Below are 23,014 nucleotides of genomic sequence, written 5' to 3'. Positions count from 1 at the left end.
AAGGAGTGTGCAGTGCACATTTTGCCTATTCAGAAAGAGGAAAAAAAAAGGGATATAAATGATTGTAAATAATTGCTAAGAGGAAGGAACTTATTTTTTTCAGATTAAGAGCTTTATTCATTAAAAAATTTATATATTGTGGACATTGCTGTAGAATAGAAGGAATAAAACATCTTAAGGCATGCTGTAATTGGAAATAATCGGTTTTAGGGCAAAAACAGTACCTCTGCTTCACACCACCATGTCTAGGGATTATTATTCCCTTTAACAAAAAGTGTTTTCTTTCTTACCTGACTGCTATCTTATCACGCACTAGTCACCATTGTATACACTACTGTGCATTTGTTTCTATCAAATAATTGCTTCTGTTTAAACAAGTGAGTCACAATAGACCACAATTGAGAAAAAAACATTGTGCATTTGCGTATGCTTTAGAAAAACCGCCCCATGAGACTCAGTGTTAAAGAGCAGGAGTTATTTATTTAATTATACTCAAACAATATGTATTGTAATATGTATCTATGACTGTCTCAACCACTGACCACCTGTCTGAGACATATACGTGTATTGCATCCGGTAAGGCCGGATTGGCTGGGCGAGTTACAGTGAGTCACTCAGTCGATCTCCAGCTCTTTCCCTCACACACACAGCGTCAATGACTCACAGCATCAAAAGCTGGCCTCTCTTTGTCTCCATTTGCTTCTCTTAAATGTGGGACTGGACATACATATTTTAATCCAGTTCCCGACTTGAAAAGAGCTTGCAGCAGCATGCTACATCTTTATATGCTGAATGTTGAGAGGCTACACATTAATCACACTTGCAGCCTGCACTGGTTAGTGTTAGTGTGTGTTTGTGTGAATGAATGTAAAGGGAAGGGCAGAAGGGAAAGAGCTGATTGTCATTTCACTCCTGACTCATGCATGACTGACACAAAAACCATAAAGAACGGTGACGCAGATCTCCGGGTGGGTCAGGCTCCACTGTGGTGATACTATATATACACACACCTGAAGTATACACTCTATTGGAGACAGTTTATTATGAACTCCTGTAGCCCTGCATGTTCATGCAGTCATCCATCCAGCCAAATATGTGGCAACAGCACAGCTCAGAAAATGCTGAAAGACAGAAGGGCTGGTTTGCATAATTAAGAAAACCAGGTGATGTTTTTCCATTTTTGGGTGATCTTGTGCTCAAATGCAGCCTCAGATTCCTGTTCTTGCCTAACAGGAATAGAATAGAAGTGAAGTGATGTAGTCTTCTGCTGCTGTAGCTGTTCCATGTGTTATGTGTTCTGAGATACATTTCTGCTCACCATGGCTGTAAAGACTGGTTAACTGAGTTAATGAGGTCTTCTAAATATTCTCTGTAAACTTTAGACTGCTTTGCATGAAAATAATTCAATTGCATCATGAATACTTTAGTGCATGCATAAGGAAATGAATGGGTTTACTGGTATCCCTAAAAAAGTGGCCAGTGACTGTATATTATAGGACTCTCAGGATCCTTTCATGATCCGTTTATTGTGCAAGAATTCATTTTATATCACAAAGCAATCATTTAGAAATGACACACGGGTGTCACATAATAAAGTTTCAAATGAATCTGGTGAATTAACACTGCACTGAGGAATAAACACTGTTGGCACTAGACAGTCAAAAGCACTTTTTCGAATGATATAAAGGTAAAAAATATAGTAAAAGTAAAAGGTGTAATATTACTATACATGCATAACAGAAAAAATTTTAAAAATGGCAAATCTTTACAGGCGCCGACGATAAAGCTAAAGATTACTGCTGGTGGATTAAGTAGGTGATAGATGGCTGTGCAAATGAGAAATACTTAACACTGTTTAAAAATACTATGGCACAAGAAGCAGTTAAGCAGGTTTGTTATTTCTCATCATCTGTAACGTCTTCCAAATCGTCGTCGTCGTCGTCATCGTCGTCCTCCTCCTCCTCCTCCTCATCATCATCATCATCCTCACCTTCCTCGTCCTCTTCAACTCCTTTCTTCGGCCCCTTTGAAGCCTTTGGCGGTTTCAGAAATAAGCAGTTTAGCTTTGTTGTTTCGGTGTAACGAGACTGATACGGAATTATTAAGCAAAACTTTGTAAGCTGTTCTGGTTATGATGATATTTGTAAATAAATGCGGCATTCGAACACATGCAGCGAATGTGACCTCTCTGAATGTGTTGAATGAACACACATGATAACGTGTTTTACACCACCAGAGGTTAGTAATTTGGTTCTATGCAATCATCCCCGATCCTCTGATATGTCCAGACCTGAGATCGCAGATTTCCTTTAACCACTTTATAACACTTTGTGTTGTAATCAGCAAAGACTAGAAATAAGATGCATCGTTTAAGGAGAGCATTACTTATTACCTGATAAGCCACAAGGGAAGTATTAATGATGTGCTAGTCAATAACTGATCACTAAGTCTGCCAATACCATGCAAGTACAGAACTAAATGTATATTTGCTGAAAGAAAGATACTAGAAGCTCTAAGTGTGCTTTAATTGCTGAGCAGAGAAGCAGGAAGCTTTCTAGCAAAATATGAGAAAATATGAGTGGTTTATGACGAGCAATCCAGTAATTAAATAGGTGTAATCAACAATAAAGCAAATGAAACCAGCTTACAAAACATGGGGGAAAATGTTTGATGATGGCTATAATTACTGTTATTACACTCACCTGCAATGTGCCTGATTTACTCATAGACATGCCGGTGTGATTTAAGGACGTTCTGGAATTAGCACGCATGATCTCTATGCGTGACTGATAGTCAGGGGGATGCAGGGTGCTCCGGAAAACCTGACAAAACACAAACAGGGCTTATGAAGAAAGGTTTCTGTGAAAAGTTATGAAAATCTTATCATGTGTCATAAAAACTTGTATGAAATTTAAATATATATCTACATAACCTGTCCATGGACCATGGCCATATGTTTCAGGTTTTTATCTCTTATTATAGCTTAGTGATTAGATTACAGTGTTTGATGTTGTCTCAATTATTATCACTGACTCGATTAATAGAGTATTATGGACGAGAGATCGAAAACCATAAATGTAATAAATATGGCTTTCAAAATGTTAGAATTAGCAGAATAATTTAGAACGGATCTATTGGGCAGTAAGAATTGTTAAAACAAATAAAATCTCAGTGATGCTGAATGCCATAGTTGTTGGTGACAAATAGGTAGGTTTGTTCGTTCAGCTTGTGGGATTTTCAGAGACAGAAGATTCTATAATTCACACAATTTGTGAAATACAGAACAAATCATCCAATGAGCAGCAATCGGTAGGAATTAACGCCTTGTTGATGATACGGCAATTCAGATGTCCACTCATTACGACTGTGGTGAGCAGAAGAGCATCTCAGAATGCAAACTATATCAAATCTTGAGGCAGTTAGGCTACAACAGCAAGCTGCAAAAGCTTTTAGTGAGATACACTGTGCTGCTGCTATAGTGGATGTCACTGACTGGATAATGAACGAAGTCGGGGCTTTATCATCACCACATACACATTATAGTACAGTGGAATTCCTTTCTTCGCATATCCCAACTGAGGAGGTTGTGGTCAGAGCGCAGGGTCAGCTACGATACAGCGCCCCTCGAGCACGGAGGGTCATTCGCCCAACAGTGGAAGCTTGGCAGTGCTGGGGCTTGAACCCGGATCCTCCGATTAACAACACAGAGCCTTAAGCCTTAATGGAGGTGTACAAGCCTTCCTAATTCCCAAAGTGGATGGCGAGTGAACATGAATCTGCTACTTATCTCAGACACTTCATATAACATCTTGACACTTTATTAACCTCTGTTAAATATTACTGAGAGTCAGATTATGATATGTAGTGTACATATAACAACCCTGCAACCTTTCACATATTTCGTAACACCTTGTGTTAATTGAAACCCGTTGTGACTTATAATACTGTTTCGTTCTTCACTCAGACAGAATCTTATGGCTTTATTAACATTATTGTTGCTGCCATTCCACTGCAGATCATGGATGGCATGCTAAGCAACCAGTTGTCCTCTTGTACAGGAAGTCCTGCTTTTCAGTACAGAACTAACTGCAATTGTAAGATAAGTTTGGAAAAGATAACCCTTAACAACACTATCGTAGGTCTATCGTAATCTTACCACGAAGCAAGCGCTGATTTTGTTTTCTACTACCATTGCAACAGCGTTGACTGGTTTTTGACTCATGTTGCAAAAATCCTCATACCAAAGCCATTGTACTATAGTTTAGTTTCAGTGCCAAAAAGAGCAGGCCAAACTGGATACCTGCCAAGTAGCTAATACACACAATATAAGGTTTATTGTGGACGGGTTTCATGGAGGTATTTGTGAAAAACAGCAGTTTATATACAGTTTACTGATTCATAGTCTTTATTCTTTATTTAAAGAAAGCTTCCTGGATGATTTGGTGTAGATTTACTGTAATACCCTGAAGAGTAAAAGCTAGAAGGTCAAAGAGGTAAAAGAGGAAGCTAGCTGCAGAGCAAGTCCTAAACGGCATCTGGCATGAGGTACGGAGGCAATTATTTTATACCCTGCACATGCACGTATGTCGAGAGTAAGAAGTCATTTGGGAATTTGCCCTCTGGCCTGACAAACACAGCAACCATAGAAACAGCCATAAAGTAGTTTGGTTTCATTAAGCCTTAGCACTTCTTATAAAGATACGTACATAAAACAAATACAACTAATCTTTTTATTATTATTTTATTTGAACCAGTGCCTACAAAGGAGTTATTTCATTATTGTCAATTCTTAATGATTTGAAACATGTTTTTAGTAAAGGGGGGAAAAAAAGCTTATAAAAGCCTGAAAGTTATTTCCTGGGGATGTTGTCAAAATAGCCACCATGCAGACAGACTTGATTACGTTCTATTCGACTCAAATCACTGCCAAATTCAGTTCAGTGTAATTAAACTGCCACTTCTTTTGCGTCTAATAAACACAACGACATCTTGAGACTGGGAGCATTTGGCAGTCCAGATCAAAAATACATAAACATGACCAAAAATAAAAAAATAATATAAATTTACTCTTAATCAGCCAAGCCAAACATCTATTTCAAGATGTCGGTCAAACTGTTACATAGCAGAGACTCTGTATAAAGTAGTCTATGTAGTCAGATGTAGTCTGGTGTACTGACACAATGTGGAGACTCTGTATAAGACCCTGATAAACCTGCGCTATTAAAGATCTTAAAATTTACCATTGGTTGCGAAGGATCTTGGTTAAAGTGTGGTGAAAGGAAACAGTGCTCTCTATTATCTAATTAAAACTGCTAGGCTTTTTTTGGTATACGTTTATCTAATGAAATAAAGAATTAAAGTCTTTCTCTTAGAAAGCTGTTCAGCGCATTTGAACTCTTATTGCAGGCTTACTGGAAAAACCTCACCATATAAACAAAAATGATTATTCTCAAAACCATCAAACAAAACAAATGACACGGCTGCATTAAGCCCATTACCTCTAGATCTGCTTCTTCATCCACGTTTTTGATGTGCTGATAGGCAGTAGTGTACACCTCCAAAGCTTTGGCATGAAATGCCATCTCCACGGTCACAAACTCGCCCAAGATATCCTGCAAAACAGAAAAAGGCAGCGGTGTTATTCTTACATCTGTAGAACTATATAGCAATGAGTTTTTATTCAAATCGAATTAAGTCAACAATACAGTACACCTTAGGAAAAAAGTATGGGGTTCATATGAACTCTATGCACGGCAAGAATTCAATACTGTATTAAACAGTACAGTATTTGAAGGTCTGAGCTCGCTATAGGTAAAGGTTTTAATATATTATTTACTTATAATGGAATCAATATATCTGAATATATTGAATAAACTAAAAAAAATAAAAAATCGAAAAAATATTGCGTTTCAAAAGTCTGTAATCTCTACTAAGTCAGTGACACCCATTTTTGGCTTCGGCTTGCTTTTCTTGAAGTAACTCATGCTATCATTTTTGACTGACTGCGTCACAGTTGCTGATGTTTACTGATATCTTCCTATTCAGTGTTTTTTCTTCTGTGCCACTGGCTACCACAAAACATCAAATATCAGATCCCCCTTGTGCTTAACGGTTACCAAACTTTTCGTTTCTTTTCTTTTTTCTCCAAATATGCCTTTGGCAATTGTTGATTTTTACTTTAGCAATCTAAAGAACTTGCTTCAAAACTGCCTCTGGCTTATCTTGATTATGTTTTGTATACTATAGATGTTGACTTGATGAAGTCGCAGGTAAGGTTTCCTTCAGATTATATTTGTGCGCGCGATTCTGCAGAAAGCTGCACCACTACTCCTGTGTAGTTTTAGCATACAAGCAGATTTTACTGAGGATTTGCTTAGTCCTCCAGATCTTGCTTTGACTTCCACAATTTCCCTTATTCCATTTTATAACCACACCCTGCAGTATCACCCAAATGAGGATGAGGTTCACTTTTGAGTCTGGTTCCTCTCAAGGTTTCTTCCTCTTCCATCTAAGGGAGTTGTTCCTCATCGGTCACCTGAGTCACCTCAGACTTGTTCATTAGAGATGAATACAAACACATTTAAATATATTTAATATTAATCTTGAACTTTTGTCTAATAATAATCTTTGTATAATAGCAAACTGTTTGTAATATATGTCTTATGTTCTGTAAAGCTGCTCTGAGAAAATGTCCATTGTTTAAAGTGCTATACAAATAAAAATGAATTGAAAATTGAGTTAAATTTTCTTTTGACATTTCGGACTGTGAAAAATTACAAACAAAAAGAGCTTTGATATCTTTTTATAGGCTTGACCTGCTCTGTTATATTTAGTTAGATTTTTTTAATTCATCTATTTTAAAATCTAAATTGTTTATTTAATTATTTAATATAGTTTGCTCTTTTGTCTTAAAAAAAAAATCAACAAAATATTTGATTTGTCCAGACTTTCCCAACCACCCAGCCAACTGATTCCAATGATTATGATTATATCTAAAGATACTGCTTCATATCCCGATAAAAGGCAGCAACAATAATGAACAGATAACATTAGAAACATCCATATGTTATCATTTAAATTAGATATACCACACTAACAGCTCATAGAAGGGATTTCTTCATTTTTACTATTTTTCTACTTTAGAAAAAAAAGGACATTAACACTATGGAATAACATACCATTTGTAAAAGTTGTTCTAAATATAATTTACTTGTTCAGAAAATTAATTTGATCTACTTTAAAAACTTTTTCTGTTACTTTTTCTTGATCTAATTTTAAACTATAAGATGCAAATATATTCAGTGTCTAGCCTGCCTATGTCTTTCACTGTCCTGCTGCTAACAGTCCTTTATGTTTAGCATCTTCTTGTATTTTACTCAACTACAGAGCTGTATATCAATCATGGCTGCTCTGTCTACAATATTGTATTATGCTGTCTGTCCTGCAATGTCTTCTGTCCTGCATTGTTTGTACACATGCACTACACATGCACAGATCTGTGTTGTTTTATGCAGCTCTGTATTTTTTGATTTCACTGTGTACTGAACCAGCTATATATGATTGAAATGACAATAAAAGCTTCTTGACTTGACATGGTAGGATATAAAGCTTGACTAAATACAATTCACCCTTGGATTTCTCAAGCAGCTAAAAAATTCTACGATCCTATTTAAAATAAATTCTTATGATCCTAGGTAATAAATCTAGAGCTACAGTACATAGACATTTGGATCCCACTGTACGACTTGTAATGATGTAACACTTTCACCCGCCAGACAGAAAACTGTGCAGTCTCAGTAACCTTGATATCTCGGATCTTCTGACTTTCAAACAGGTCTATTGTCTCCTCCAGCTGGCGAGTCATGCGTGTGGCGTCCATCGTGGCTCGCTGCAGCTCGCTCTCAGCCTGTCACGACACAACTGACAGTCACGATGCAGAACTAACTGTTCACACATGCAGTCTGTCCGTGTACTGTGGAGCTCATGTCAGGAAATCGGTCCAGTTCTCACTACTATGTGCACTGCAGTAATTTGCAGTAATTCTGCACAAATGAATAAATATTCATAGTCATTTCAGATGTGAAGGCTTACCTGTGACTGTGAAAATCTGTTAAGGAAAGCTCTTTACAGGAATAAAGTGATAATCAGGCTACTGTTATTATTCATAGAAATAAGTATAATATTCCTTTTTTCTCTAACCTAACGAGCTCAAGCCACTGCTTCCGAGTAGTTATTTGAAAAAAAAAGGACTATTAAAGGACTAAAGAAGCCATTGCAGAGAGCCGCAGTGCTTCTTTGTTTCTTTGAATCATGCAGCACTTTTCAGTGAGGCCAAATATCTCAAAGGTACACAAATACAAATGTTTAACATGACAGGAGAAAGGCTAAGAGAGAAAGTGGAGGAAAGTGGTCAGTCATTTTGTGTCAAATTCCTCGGGTGAATTTGTGTAAACGAGGCAGGGTCGTGTTTTTACAGAGCAGTGAATGAATGCCATTGTAAAAACAATTATTCGGATCGACTGTGTCTTTTCCCTTTTGCACAGGCTACAAGTATCAGCAACGACAGCAACAAAAGAGAAGTAAAATGATGAAACTGGAAGTATCCATTGATGATGCATGAACATTTAAAAATGAAAGTATTCAGGCTAAGCAGTGTCTTCAGCTCCTGCATGAATAGTGAAATTATCTTAACAAGCTGACTTTCGTCTCTCATCACTGACTGTTTTATGGAAGTGCTCATATAGAATAGAATAGAATAGAATAGAAGCCTTTATTATCGCCACATATACATTACAGCACAGTGGAATTCTTTTCTTCACATATCCCAACTGAGGAGGTTGGGGTCAGAGTGCAGGGGCAGCTATGATACAGCGCCCCTGGAGCAGGGAGGGTTGAGGGCCTTGCTCAAGGGCCCAGCAGTGGCAGCTTGGCTGTGCTGGGGCTTGAACCCTGATCCTCCAATCAACAACCCAGTGCCTTAACCACCACTGCTCATTGCCTAAGCAGCAATGTGGGCTTGTTGGAGTAAAGCTAATGCAGTTCCTCAAGTCTTCAAATTTATTGCATTAACATTTAAGTTATTTTTTATTCCTTCATTAGAAGAACGTTCTAATCTATAGACCCAGACTGTCTGTTTTCTACTAATGCAAACCACCTTTGAGGTTTTTTTTTCCTCGACTCATAGCCTGGTGCAATACAAGCCTGAACCTGCAGTGTTTATTTATGTGTAGTAAGACAGATTAAAGAAGAAAGGAGCAGGAAGGAAGGATACAATGATCTGTCTGTCAGAGGGGTTCCTCTGTCTCGTTTTCTCCAGCTGCAGCATCTGCTTTGCTTCTCGGTTCCTGGCACTCTGGGTACGTTTCAGGTCCTCCTGTAGGTTCAAGAAATGTGTGAGGAGCAAACTGTGAGGAAAAACGATGTTGTGTTAAGAAAAAAATGTATAGAATTTAGCTAAATCAACTGTAAACAATTTACCTAAATTACACTTAATTAACTATTAAACAAATCTAAATAAGCCAAAAAACCTTTACAGATTAACATTACAGATTATCCTGACCCCAAATAAATAACACACACACAATATGCATAGAAAAACAAACACAATTAACAATCTACAAGATATCTGGAGATATGAGCATGAAAACCTTAAGAAATCAGATTAATTTTAAAGGAAGAATTCAATAGGGCTTTTAATACTTAAAATAGTTCCCCTTGTTCTAACTCTGTTTGGGGATGCCATGGCTTCATTGGTGCATGGTTTTCCAGAGGTAAAAAGAGGTGTGAGACATTCCTTTACCCCAGGTTAAGGATGCAGGGTTAGGAGCAATAATATAACTTAGGATTGAGTGCTCTGTGAAAAGCCCTTCTGTTGTACTGACTGAGAAACACCAAGAGAGCTGGAAAGGTGGATTTTGCATTCTCTCACATATTTGGTGTCTGAAGCAATTTATGAAACTAAACATTAGACACTTCCAGCAGAGGGCGCACTGATACACAATACTGGCACACTTAGATGAGGCTATTAATTAACAAATAATAACTGAAAATGATAAAAAAAAAAAAAAAAGTATCCAATAGAGTGCAGACCTCAAATTAATACCTCAAGTGATATTAGCTCAGCTGTAGAGATGGAGTAAGGAGCGCAGACATTTGAGGAGAGGTAAACATAGTCAATGCTCCTATTGACATGGTTTGGGAACTGTCTAGGATGCCTCTTTTGCAATTACAAATTTGCAAATACCTCTTTTACATTTGGAAAGACCAAAAAATAGGAAAGATTTTATCTCTAGTCTAGCCAAGGAGTGCCTGGGTATTCCTGGGGAGAAGCTAGAAAGAAGGAGGTAGCTAGAAAGAAGGAGGTCTGGGCATATTTGCTTAGACTTATGCCCCCGTGACCTCCAAAACAGATAAGCAAAGAAAATGGATGGATGGGTGGATGGATTGATACTAGCAGAACAGACATAGTATCCATGGATCGTCATTGGTATCCCAATAATCTGATGTAGCCATTGCCAGATGGGTGGTATTTTTAGCCATTAGGTATCCTGCCCTTCAGGAACGTGCTCCATGTAACGCTTCAGTAGTGGGTTTATGGCTTGCCCAATAAAATGGGAGGAGATTAAGACTTCTGCAGAAGGCCCGAGGGAGTGGCTATCCCTCTGCAAGTGTTGTGAAAGGCAGTGTTTCTCATGGAATAAAAAACTGTGTGGCCCAAAAATGATGCACTGACGGTCTGTTCAGACATGCTGGTTTTCCGGATACTAAAATATGCGCTCGTTTTTCCAGGAATTCTTTGGCTGCTGAGACAAAGAGATTATGCAGTATTCACTTGTCCAGAATATAAGATGCACATTTGCACATGTCAAGTGTAGAAAACTGCATTAAGCACACCTGGTGCTATGCATAATTCAGGATGGTGGAGAGTTTTCACATATCATGACCTAGGTCCTGGACAATGGTAAGATGTAAGCTGTTGATCAACTCCCTCACAGAGGGATCCAATTCTGTAGAAAAATCGGTTCAGGTGGAATAAATCAGTAAAACCTGCATTTACTTGGTGAGAGTCCAATAAAATACGAACAGAAAATTTTACACTTGCTTTGTCAGCATAATTTTTCAGACAAAATAGTCTGGAAAGAAAATGGTTTTAAATAATAAATCGATATATAAAATATCTAAAGCATCAAGTGTCCTAGTCTGGTCTGCACAACACATTTAAACAGCAAAGTCCCATGTGAGTCATGATTATAGAAATAAGCTAATGCTGCCCTCATGTGATCATTTTAGGTAAAAGTTGATGTGTTGGACGTGTGATTTAAAGATGTTTCAGATGTTTTGATAGATCAGAACTTACCCTTTTCAGTTTCACAAAAGAACCATAAGCTTTCAGTGGCTCAACCACTTTGGCATCAAGTCTTTTCACCTGTGAGCAATGATTATACACACACACACAAAAAAAAAAACACAATAAAAAAAATAAATAATAATAATAATTACACAGTAAAAACTGAAGACTTCTTCTATGTAGTTTTAGCATGATTCTAAACTGAATGAACTAAATCCATAATTATTATCATCCTTCATAGAAATGTAATTATATAATTAATAGTAGGCAATATAAATATAATTTAGAATTAAACAATGATTTTTATTTAATTCATTAAAAAAAAATACACCACAACTAACATAAATCAAATTTACAAGATGATTAGTTTAAATTCTTTGATTGGATCATCTGCCCTGTTCTGATCAATTCTCAGGAATAAGTTCTTTTATGCAACGTTTTCTAAAGGCTTGGGTCCGAGATTCTTGAACAGTTCTGTTCAATTTTAAAACTTCAGATCTTTGAGGTCTCATTTTTTTTTTTTTGTCTCCCTTTCTGTACTTTTATTTATCTTTATATCCATTACTTGTCTCATGCAGGTCGACATCCTCCTGGCACTTTTGTCATTTGTTTTTAACTGACAATTAGTTTGCTTTTCTTTATGTCTGACTGTGTTTCTCACATAATAATGATGTTTGGTAGTGGAAAGCAAAGCAGTTTCTCCAATTATAATGTGAATGTTCTTTGTCCATTCTTCTAAAGGATGGCAACAATTCTGGACTCAGCTCTATAAAGAGAATATACTAGAACTTTTACCAACACACCTGGGCTTGTCTGTAGTCCTGAATTTTAGCAAGCTGATCCGCAAAATTCTTTAGTCCATTTTTCAGAGTTGGTGTCTCTGTGTCTGCGTAGAAGCCAATCTCAGTGACCAGCAAGTCAGCCTTGTCCCTCAGTCGTGCCGTTTTACGTACATATGCTGCAAAAAGCTGACACAGCTCCCCAAAATGTTTCTGCACATGAGTGAGGTTCTCCTGGATCTGCTTGGTCTGTATGTCTCTTTAAGAAGCAGAAATGCCAACACAACATAATGGAGAAAGGCAACACATGGTTTAGTTTTTTTACACAAAGCTTTAAGGTTTGCATTATAAACATCACTCCATTGATATTCACTGTGCATACTACTAACATGCATGCAAGATTATGTTATTGCAAAAAAAGGACATTTAATGGAGTAAAATAACAGTTTGAGCAGGAATTATTCTGTGCAACAAGTTATATAGTTTCTTATATAATTGTCAACTGAACTAAATGCACTAATATTCCAAAGAGTACAAAGAATAAAATGTACAAAAGTAGCTTGTATAAAAGTAACATGTAACATTTCTGTCTTCTTGCATTATCTAGAAAGCTAGCTAACAAACACTGAAACACTAGCTATGTCCAAAATCCTGCCAGATTTATGCACTGTCTCTAAATTCCTCCTTTTTAACCCCTAAACGCTTATATTTCTCGTATCTAATAGCTAATTAATGGTAGAAGGTTAGCATGTATGCTATCTAACCTTTCTGGCTAACTAGCTAACAGTCATTAGCCACCTAAAAACACAGGTATTTACCTCGCTCTTGCATCCGGAGTGCGACTCATGATCATGTAAAACTAACGACTGGCTAATAAGAGTATTGTTTTCTGAGAGGTTTTCTTTCTGCTGTGTTTTTATATGACTCAAATACAGGTTGTGTTTCCGAGTTAGCTAGCATGAGCTAAATGGCTAGGTGGGTAAATATTCGAGAAAAGCGTGCGCCGTTTCCATGGAGTTGCGCTGCGAGTTTCCGGCGGAAGCTGCTTTCAGAACTTTATACATCATGAATATGATTGTAAAGTTTATTAGATATTTTAACAGCTTAAAGACATTTTTAATTAAGAACCAATAAAAAAAATAGTATGAATAGTTCTTTCACAAACTAATATATTTATATTAGTGGGCACACTGTAATAGCCCATTATAGCAATTATTATTTTTATTCAATAAAACAAAGAGACACTTTACTTTTTTATTCATTTATAGTAACATTTAATATTACTATAAATCCACAAAACTCCACAAACTGATTTCTATTCATAGTAACAGAAATATATTATATTATGTTCATAGTACATATCCCCCTGTATATTTTGTTATAGTAATAACAGTATATTGTTTATAGCACACACCCTTCTGTAAATTTTAGTTTATAGTAATAGACATCTCTATATTATATTCATAGCTCATATATATATTCATCTGTATATTATATTCATAGCACATATACTGTATATATATACATCTGTATATTATATACATAGCACATATATATTCATCATAGAACATACATATCTGTAAATTACTGTTTATAGTAATAGCCATATATTTTGCTACAGCACATATCCTTCTGTAAATCTGTATGTTTGTTCATAGTACGCACACTTCTGTAAATCACTCCATATTACCACTTATTTAACTTATTTAAATCTTGTACCAACTGTATATCCTGCACTTGCTACTATTGCACTCTGGTTAGACCTAAACTGCATTTCGTTGCCTTGTACTTGTACATGTGTAATGACAATAAAGTTGAATCTAATCTAATCTAATCTAATCTAATCTAATCTAATCTAATCTAATCTAATCTAATCTAATCTAATCTAATCTAATCTAAAAACTAGCTCCTGTTGTCAGTTACACATTATCAGCTATAAATATGTAAATATATAATATAATATAATCTAATCTAATATAATACAATATAATATAATATAATGTAATATAATATAATGTAATGTAATATAATATAATATAATATAATATAATATAATATAATATAATATAATATAATATAATATAATATAATATAATATAATATAATTTGTCACTCAATCACATTCAAATGATGTTAAAATAAAAAACACACAAAAAAAATTCAGCCTGTTACGGAGAATAAGTTTTACACACGTCCTTATAAGTCCTACATTTATTATTGTAGCGAATCCATGAGACCAGTCCGTTCCTGTTCTAATGCTGTTATAGCAGCTATAAACTCTTATTCCCTTTCCAGCCTCTCTTTGTATATGTTTGTATGTATGTCTTGTGGCTAAAAATGTACTGCTACAGATACACTTACACTACAGTTACACTAATACCAGAGACTCCTACATTAAGATCTAAGTAAATAAATATGTACTTACATTATCAGCAATCATAAATCCCTGTAATCAGGATGCCATAAAATAATAGAGCAAATGCATTAATATAAACCTTTGATATGAATTAAAGGTAGAATAACTGCCAGAGCTGTTGTTAAAGCAAATTGATTGGCACTTAATCAAAATGAGGACTTTAACAGTGTTGTCATATACAAGCAATAACACACTTCAGGATGTGCTGCTGTAGGAAAATTTGAGTTTCAGGGTGGTAACAATGACAGTCGGTGCTGGGCTGTGACACACCACTGTTCATTTATTGCTTTCTATGATTATCATGTTTAATTTTTTACAAGAGAATTGAATGTCTGGCAATGGGAATACTTTGTGATAAATGTGGGGTCAGACTGATGTAGGATTTGGTCATAAATAACATCCATGAATCTGTCTATTTATTAGTGCCATCAACATTACACACAGTACAGTGAACAATTTGTGGCCTAATTTGTATTAGTCTGCTAATGTACCCTGTCTGATCAGCTGCCAAAATGTAGACCGAGCTGGTCGGGCTGGTAGGCCAGTTTTGCCATCTGGTAGGTTAGTTTCCAGTTTGTTTATTGCTGTTCTAATCTGACCAATAAATGTTTGAGATTTTCGACTTTTTTTTGAATAGCTTGCCTGCCCTGTAGTGTTGCGTAATGTTGTACATGTCTACCAACATTTACCACACCTTCACCTTCACACACACACACACACACACACATGCAAAGATACACAATCTCTACATATGTGTTAAGTTTGTTTTGTGTCTCGAATATGAATTCTCACAACTCATCCTTCGATGCTGCTCCTCAGCCACTTTTACAGTCTTTGTAACATTGCCAAAACACGTTGACATTAATGGGAATTCACTGTGACGCGCTGTTTCAAATGCATGAATGTCACCAGCTGCTCTGTCTGTCTCTGTGGAGGATGTCCAAAAACCTTAATTATCCTGCTTAATCATCCGTGGAATTGAAACAGGGGAGATTCCTCCGCAGCAGATTGTATAAAACACAGTTATTTTGCTTTCTGGAATCCCATCTATGGCACAAATCCGCACACTTGATAAATACTGATTTATTTTCATAGCTGTTAGTAAAAATGTTTGTAGCATGTTTACTAAAATGACAAAGTAATCAGGAGAATAATGGGAATAATGTAATGTATGGGAATAAAATCATGTAAACTCTACATCCATTTGTGTTATGAATGATGAATAAGGCAAGAAGTTCACGGTGGATTACACAAATTGCTTGACAATTTCCTGCATCATAAAAAAACAATACAAAACAAAACACAACCAAGCTACAGTGTGTTGTGGTATGAAGTGCCACTGGGTGGCAATATGCCTCTTTCTTTAAGATCTTCAGCTTTACATTCTTCACTGAAATAAATATATATATATATATATATATATACATATATATATATATATATATATATATAATTTTATTTTAATTTTAGTTTTAAGCATATTAGTCAGAAGTTAGAGTCAGTTAGCAATGTGGTTCTGGATGAACTGAATAGGTGATTAAAGTGTATTAACTAGATGTTGGACTTCATAAAACAATATAAAGGTACATGGTAATCTAAAGCATTATGTCCTCTATCTGTTTAATGCAAATTTTATCACTGCATTTTCTATAAATCTATAGTACAAATATGGACAAACAGATATCGATGTAGATGTAGTGTACAAATGAAAAAAGTGATATTATTTTACTTTTACTTTTCCTTCATCCTACTGGTGAGGACTGATGCATTGTTTGTCTGGTGCATAAATTTATTCTGTAAGAGTGTGTCTTCCTACAGTCTGACTTTCTTAAAGAACAGATGGTGTTATTACAAAAACACCAATTAGCAGGAAGCGCGTTGCATCCGCATGCCTCTTCCGAGCTTTGTGCTGGTGGCCGTCTGTGCCGTGCTGACAGATTTTGTCGCTCGAAGAACAGATCGGGAGTGACATATGTCAGCAGGTCCAGTGAGAGCTACCAAGGCCTGTGAGCATCTCTTCCCTTGCCTGCAGGTGAAAAACCTCATCAGTGTTGCAGCCCATGAGGCCCCTCAGGCCATCTCCTGCTCGGCAGTGGCAGCTCAGCGATTAAGGTTCTGTGCTTGTGACTGAAAGGTTGTGAGTTTAAATCCCAAATCTGTCAGCCAGTGAAGGGGCCTTTAGCACACCCTAGACCCTTGGTGGTTTAGCTATTGTATTCTGCCTCACTTGCTTAGGCTAGAAATGTCTGCCAAATTAGGTTTTACAAGTTACACACAGGGGAAGTGGCCTTGTTTTCATGGTCAATCTTCTTACCATTATTAGAATCATTATTATATTTCTTATACTGAGCTGCACTGAGAGTCAGCTTAAGCACAAAAGGTGCTATTTATGTGAAAAATCTTCTCTGTATACAGACTCAGGTTCAGATGGTATGTAACAAAAAAAACTAACAGGATAGAAAGTGTGGACTAAAAAATGGCCTTCTTTTTTCTGTTACGAATCAATTAAAAAATGACTTACATTTACATTTTACATTTACGTTTACGGCATTTGGCAGACTCCTTTATCCAGAGCAGCGTACAAAAAGTGTTTTGAAGTCTCTATCAATAAACACATTAACACTGATTCACTAGGTTACAGACTTACAGACTCATCAACCCAAATCTCTGGTCAGGTTTTTTAAATTTTTTTATTAATAAATACACACATAGAACAAAAAGAGATAATAAGTGCTAGTTTACGTGCAGTACAGATTAGAGTAATATATGGTGTATAACTATTATGTTTGAGCATATATTAAGGCTGTTTGTCATGAACAGGACATAGAAAGGCAAAGTTAAAGTTTCCAGCTTTATACATTTATACATATATAGCTGAAAACAGCTCGTGCTAAATAGGATCAGATGAATAAGAACTCAACAAAAGGTGTGAAGCAGGAATGAAAACACAGTAGTGGTCAAAATTGACATGAATTATGTGAATTCATTAGAAATAACAATATATACATACAGTGTCTTTTCTAGACTTTCATTTGGCTCCATTTGGTTACCTCTCACATGCTATGTACAATATTATATTCAGTTATTAATATATTTATTGTCTCCTGTTAATATACCAATTGATAATCCAATAGAAAGAAAAACCAAGGCCTTTACAGGAAGCATTCATACAATAATTTAATTGTAATGCCATGTGTTTTATATGCAAGTCAATGAATAAATTAATAAATAAATAACAAAAAAAAAAAAATCTTCATTCTGTTTATTTGTATCATCTACCTTAAGCCCCATTGAACTCCTTCAATTATTCATTGGTATTTTTATTATTTATTATTAATCCCTATGATAACTACACTTCAGCATTCTCTTTGTCATATTAGTGTATTTACCCTTAATGCATCTCAGAGTGGGAAATGTTGCCAGACAGCTATTACCCAGACACAGATACATCTGAGTACATCTTTAATGCACATTAACCTCACAACATCTATTGCTTCCCAAGAGAGGCTGTTCTGGACCTCATCCAGCATTACGCATCACACCGCGGACTGCAGATGACTTCAGACTACACAAGCACAAGCGCTTTATTGTGCTGGAAATCTTTTACCTTTAAATTTGGTTTTGTGAATATATATATATATATATATATATATATATATATATATATATATATATATATATATATATATATATATATATATGAGCATGATAAACTACATGAGATTATATGAAAGTAATAGATAAAACACTACAGAGACTGTATTAAAGTTATTTCAGTTTGTGAGAGACGAAAAAATAAGTGATATTTATTTATTTATCTAGTAGTTTTTGTAAACATGAAACACGAAGAAGATTTTAAGGGCCGTTACTTTCCCTATGTGGCTTTATTTGCATTCATACCTGTGCACACACACAATCACACACACACACACACACACACACACACACACACACACACACACACACACACACACACACACACACACACTGACAAGCACTGATTATGTGTTTACTTTCACAAGTGCTGTTAAAACTCCTGCTAGATAAGACAAAATAAGAGACAACATTTCTTTACACCAGAGCATAGCTGAGTATTTGAAGCTGTTTGGTCAGAAGGTGTTGATTAATTTTCTCTAACAGCATGACGTTAACGATAGTAAAAGCTGCAAGGCTTTTAATATGCACTGGTTTCTACGGTCTATGTGTAATAATAACAAAATTAAAAATGTCATTATTTAGCTAAAAATATATCTGAACATTGAAATGATGAAGTTTATTTAATGTTTATGGAAGGAGTCTTCATAAGCTTGTAAGAATAATAGTACATTTTCTTGGTAACATTAAACTGATAACTGTTTTTATTTTATACACTTTGAAAGGAAAAAGGAGGCCTGTGAGGGAATGAATGTTTAGAGCTGTAGCTAAGATCTTGTAGGTTTTTCCAAAACATTAGATGCAACTATAATGAGATAAAAAGTATGACATATCTTTAAGTAATAAATGTAACAAATGTAGGCTATTTGTTTGCAAATTAATAAAACTTTTTAATTAAAAAACAAATTAATTTTTTTATTTTAAAAATATAAGGTGATAATTGTAACTCTACAATGTCATGTAATGGGGACAAAGATGGATGCTGTTGCAGGTAATTCAGATTTATTAAAATAGAAGTAATCAAAACTAAGATATGATGAAAATTCAAGGTCAACAACAAGTCATGTAATGAGTAAATAGGCTAAATCCGGGAAGGAATGAACATACAACGATAAAGTAGAAAGAGGGTCAAACCAGAATAAGAACCAAAGATAGCAGGCTTTGTAACATCAAGTGCCTAGAACTAACCCAAACTCATTCAAAATCATAATTGCATGACTTTAGAAAACAAAAGAGGTGGCTGAGCTGATAGAACAGCCACTGTATGTGTGTGTGTGTGTGTGTGTGTGTGAGAGAGAGAGAGAGAGAGAGAGAGAGAGAGAGAGAGACAGACTGTGAAAGAGACAATGTAAAAGTGCTGAAGGATCCTGTTTTTGTGAGTCAAATTTTAAGGCGTAATTTCTCATATATTTCACCACAGCCTTGCAAGAACTGTCCTTATGTCATCAATATGCAAATCAGCAAAACAGTTAAGAGCACAGCCGCGGATCCCCGAAGTGCATTCATTAGAAACTGTTAGCATAATTGATTCCCAGGCCTGCCATAAAACTGTTCACTTTGTGAGTCGCACGAGTCCTACGAGAATGCACAGAGAGGTCACTAATAAAACAGAATAAATCACTGTGGAGCTCCATTGGGCCAGTGGATGGTGTTTTTCCCCTGAGACAAACACAGCAATATTCCTATCTGTGTGTCGTAATGATGCGACAAAAAAACCTAACCCTGCAACCTTGAATCTTCATGCTGCGTTTCCTAAATCTGATTATACCGATATTACGTTTCTCATTTCGTTTTCTATATTTCCATATGACATATAACTCAGCAGTCAATTTAAATGTATTGAGTTAATATTTGCAATACATACTGCCTTGTGTGCATAATACTTCAGACATTCAGTCTCATGGCAGGTGTAATGAATATATAATGTATTATATGAGAGACCAGAACAACAGTTTTCAGTATACCACTTCATATAATATACGTTTACCGCATCACGGTTTTCAAAGACGTTGACAATAAATGACATGAAATCCTCACTGGCTGTGCAACTATTCTATTACTTGATCAGAGAAACTGTTATAATTGTTTTTTAAACTTGTCTTCTTTAGAGTCTTCCTAGCGTTAAGTCTGTAATGTTAATTTGAATCAATTACGATCTACATTCTACATTTGTTGACATCACAAAACACATTGACTTGAATGAAAATAAACCTGCTGATAAAAATAAAGCTGAAAAGCTGCTTGTGTAATTACTGTACAAATCAATTATTTTATTTATACCTGTTTACAACCAACACAACTCAACTGAAAATGTTGATCAGTTGATCTAGCTAACCAGATGAGCTATTACATAAATAGATAAACAGAAAAATTTACCTGGCTAGCTAGCCTAGCCACAGACTGTTATGATTTTAGTAGCATGCTAGCTCCATTAGGTAGCTCATGTTAGCTCGTAGATGTTCCTAGCTACATACGTACTTCGCTATCTAATAAATATCCTGAGAGTTTCTAATAAGTCAAAGATACTGTACAGTATGTTACACACAACAGGCATTCATCACTACTGAACTACTGAAGTGGCATGTTAAGTTTAATACAAAACTTAAATACGGTAATGAATCTAAAGTTATAGGCCCGTATTCTTAAAGCTAAAGTCATCATCTAAAAATCATCACAGAGCGCTCCTAATTTAGCTTAAACATTTCCAACTAAGACATCGTAGCTTAAGAGTGATTCAGGACAAATCTCAGAGTAATTCTGAGCAAAGAAAAGACAAAAAGTTTTATCTTAGGGAGGAGGCGTGGCTTAACCCTAGGTATGACACATTATTTTCATTCAAGTCATTGATTGTCTAATAAAAAAAAAATTAAGATCAGTTTTAAATAATATTATTAATATTAACTATTATAATCGGGGCATGGTGGCTTAGTGGTTAGCATGTTCGCCTCACACCTCCAGGGTTGGGGGATCGATTCCCACCTCCGCCTTGTGTGTGTGGAGTTTGCATGTTCTCCCCGTGCCTCCGGTTTCCTCCCCCGGTCCAAAGACATGCATGGTAGGTTGATTGGTATCTCTGGAAAATTGTCCGTAGTGTGTGATTGTGTGAGTGAATGAGAGTGTGTGTGTGCCCTGCGATGGGTTGGCACTCCGTCCAGGGTGTATCCTGCCTTGATGCCCGATGACGCCTGAGATAGGCACAGGCTCCCTGTGACCCGAGGTAGTTCGGATAAGCGGTAGAAAATGAATGAATGAATGAACTATTATAATCCTTTACTTTGAACAGGCCTAATTTTACCAATTTAAGACTAATCACACACTCCAAATACCTTTACGTAGCAACTACTTAACTATCAGAGATGTTAGCGTATTGCTAATATGATCGGTCACAAAGATAATCCACACAAGTCTTATTAACTCAGTCATAACTTGTCTGCAACACGTTTCTTCTACCTCTTCACCTTTCGGCCATTTTCACATCTGCTAAAGAAACTCTAAAACCTCTTAAAAGTCCTAACATGTTTTCACATGAAGAGCAGTATTAAAGGTTAAAGGATGCTTTATCTAACTATTATCTTTACTGGAATCTTCTCTTTAATTTTAATCGGAAACGTCCACATTTCTAAGAATTTTGTCCCTAGAAGCAACTCTTTACACTAAGAAAGTTTATGAAGATGGTTAGCTAGTCTAGTTCTCACAGCTAGCTAATGGTTTAGCTGTACGTTTCCTCATGTGTATAATCACAATTTAAAGCAACTAAAAATGACAGTAGCTAATAGATTGGGCCAGAAACTGCTTCCACTCCACTGCTTCACATGTTGTGTAGACTTTCTTCAGAAAAATTTGATTGCTTTAATTTGATTGGAAATTGAATGATTTAAAATGGATTACTGTCTTTTAATTGGCTTACAGTCTTCTGTGCTTAAATTATGCTTAAAGTATTAGATGTCTTGTAGCGGTGATGTATTTATTTATTGATTGATTGATTGGTTGATTATTAAAATAACCTAAAAAGTACCATTACAGTAAACCATACACTCAAGTACATTAACAAGGGTACTTTGGAGTTCATTACTTTCCACGCAGTTTACCATCAAGGTCTAGAAAATCGACCTGAATTTCTCCATTAAGGCTTGTGACATCAACATAACACTGTGTCTATTGTGTGAAATAATTAATAAAGCTTTGTGCTGCTGTAGAGGCTAAAAGCACTTAAAAAAATCCATTTCCAACCGCTCCACACTCTTTAAATACCCATTATACTGTATTTAAGAACACATATTTAAAAAGGATGCTTAACTTGTTCATGATGGCTTTCTTAATGTAAGGCTCTCAATGAAACTCAGATCATTCCATAGAACCTAATGGAGATCTTATAGCATGATATATTCTTTTTATTAATATAATTAAGTGAAAAAATAATGCTAGAAGATGCATTTTTACTCACTTAAAAAGCAGAATGAATCTTTAATAAAGCATGTATAACATGTGCATGTCACCTCATTAACAATTTATCTCACAAGAAAAAAGTTTTTTTTTTTTTTTTTTTTGCTTTTGCCCATTGAGAGCAAGTGCAAGAAGATGTGTGTGTACAGTATATATGTAGAAAGGGGAGCATGAGGGGACGGTCCCACTGAAGCCCATTCTTTATTTTCTAATTAATCCTCCAGTTTCCATGCAGCACCTCTGCACAGGCCGGAGAGGGAAATTCATGATGTATTGCTGCCTCACAAAATAAAAACGATCCATCAACCTCCACCAGCCATAACCCAGATGGCCAGAAAATTGGCTTTGCGTAGAGCCGTGGATTCAGGCATGAAT

General features: G+C 35.8%; 1 protein-coding gene across 1 annotated transcript; it reads right to left on the bottom strand.

Annotated features, from left to right (window-relative positions):
* Window positions 1-1,507: 1,507 nt before the first annotated feature.
* cibar1 (CBY1 interacting BAR domain containing 1) lies at window positions 1,508-13,162 on the bottom strand. Its single transcript, XM_060865689.1, has 9 exons — window positions 12,945-13,162; window positions 12,151-12,385; window positions 11,357-11,425; window positions 9,272-9,373; window positions 8,092-8,097; window positions 7,802-7,906; window positions 5,499-5,612; window positions 2,703-2,822; window positions 1,508-2,033 (listed from the first exon to the last, which is right to left on the bottom strand). Exons 1-9 carry the CDS (start codon window positions 12,977-12,979, stop codon window positions 1,896-1,898), a joined length of 924 nt encoding a protein of 307 aa, XP_060721672.1. The 5' UTR covers window positions 12,980-13,162; the 3' UTR covers window positions 1,508-1,895.
* Window positions 13,163-23,014: the final 9,852 nt, after the last annotated feature.

The sequence above is a fragment of the Tachysurus vachellii genome, chromosome 3, assembly GCF_030014155.1.
Source record: "Tachysurus vachellii isolate PV-2020 chromosome 3, HZAU_Pvac_v1, whole genome shotgun sequence".
Lineage (NCBI taxonomy): Eukaryota > Metazoa > Chordata > Actinopteri > Siluriformes > Bagridae > Tachysurus > Tachysurus vachellii.
Note: the sequence above shows the minus strand (reverse complement) of the source record. Positions and strands in the feature narration are given on the sequence as shown.

Coding starts and splice junctions, on each gene's coding strand:
- cibar1 (XM_060865689.1), bottom strand. CDS start 12,979: ATGATCATGAGTCGCACTCCGGATGCAAGAGCGAG. Junction 9,374..11,356: donor CTTTTGTGAAACTGAAAAGG/GTAAGTTCTGAT, acceptor TTGAACCTACAG/GAGGACCTGAAACGTACCCA. Junction 2,034..2,702: donor GTAAATCAGGCACATTGCAG/GTGAGTGTAATA, acceptor AAACCGCCAAAG/GCTTCAAAGGGGCCGAAGAA.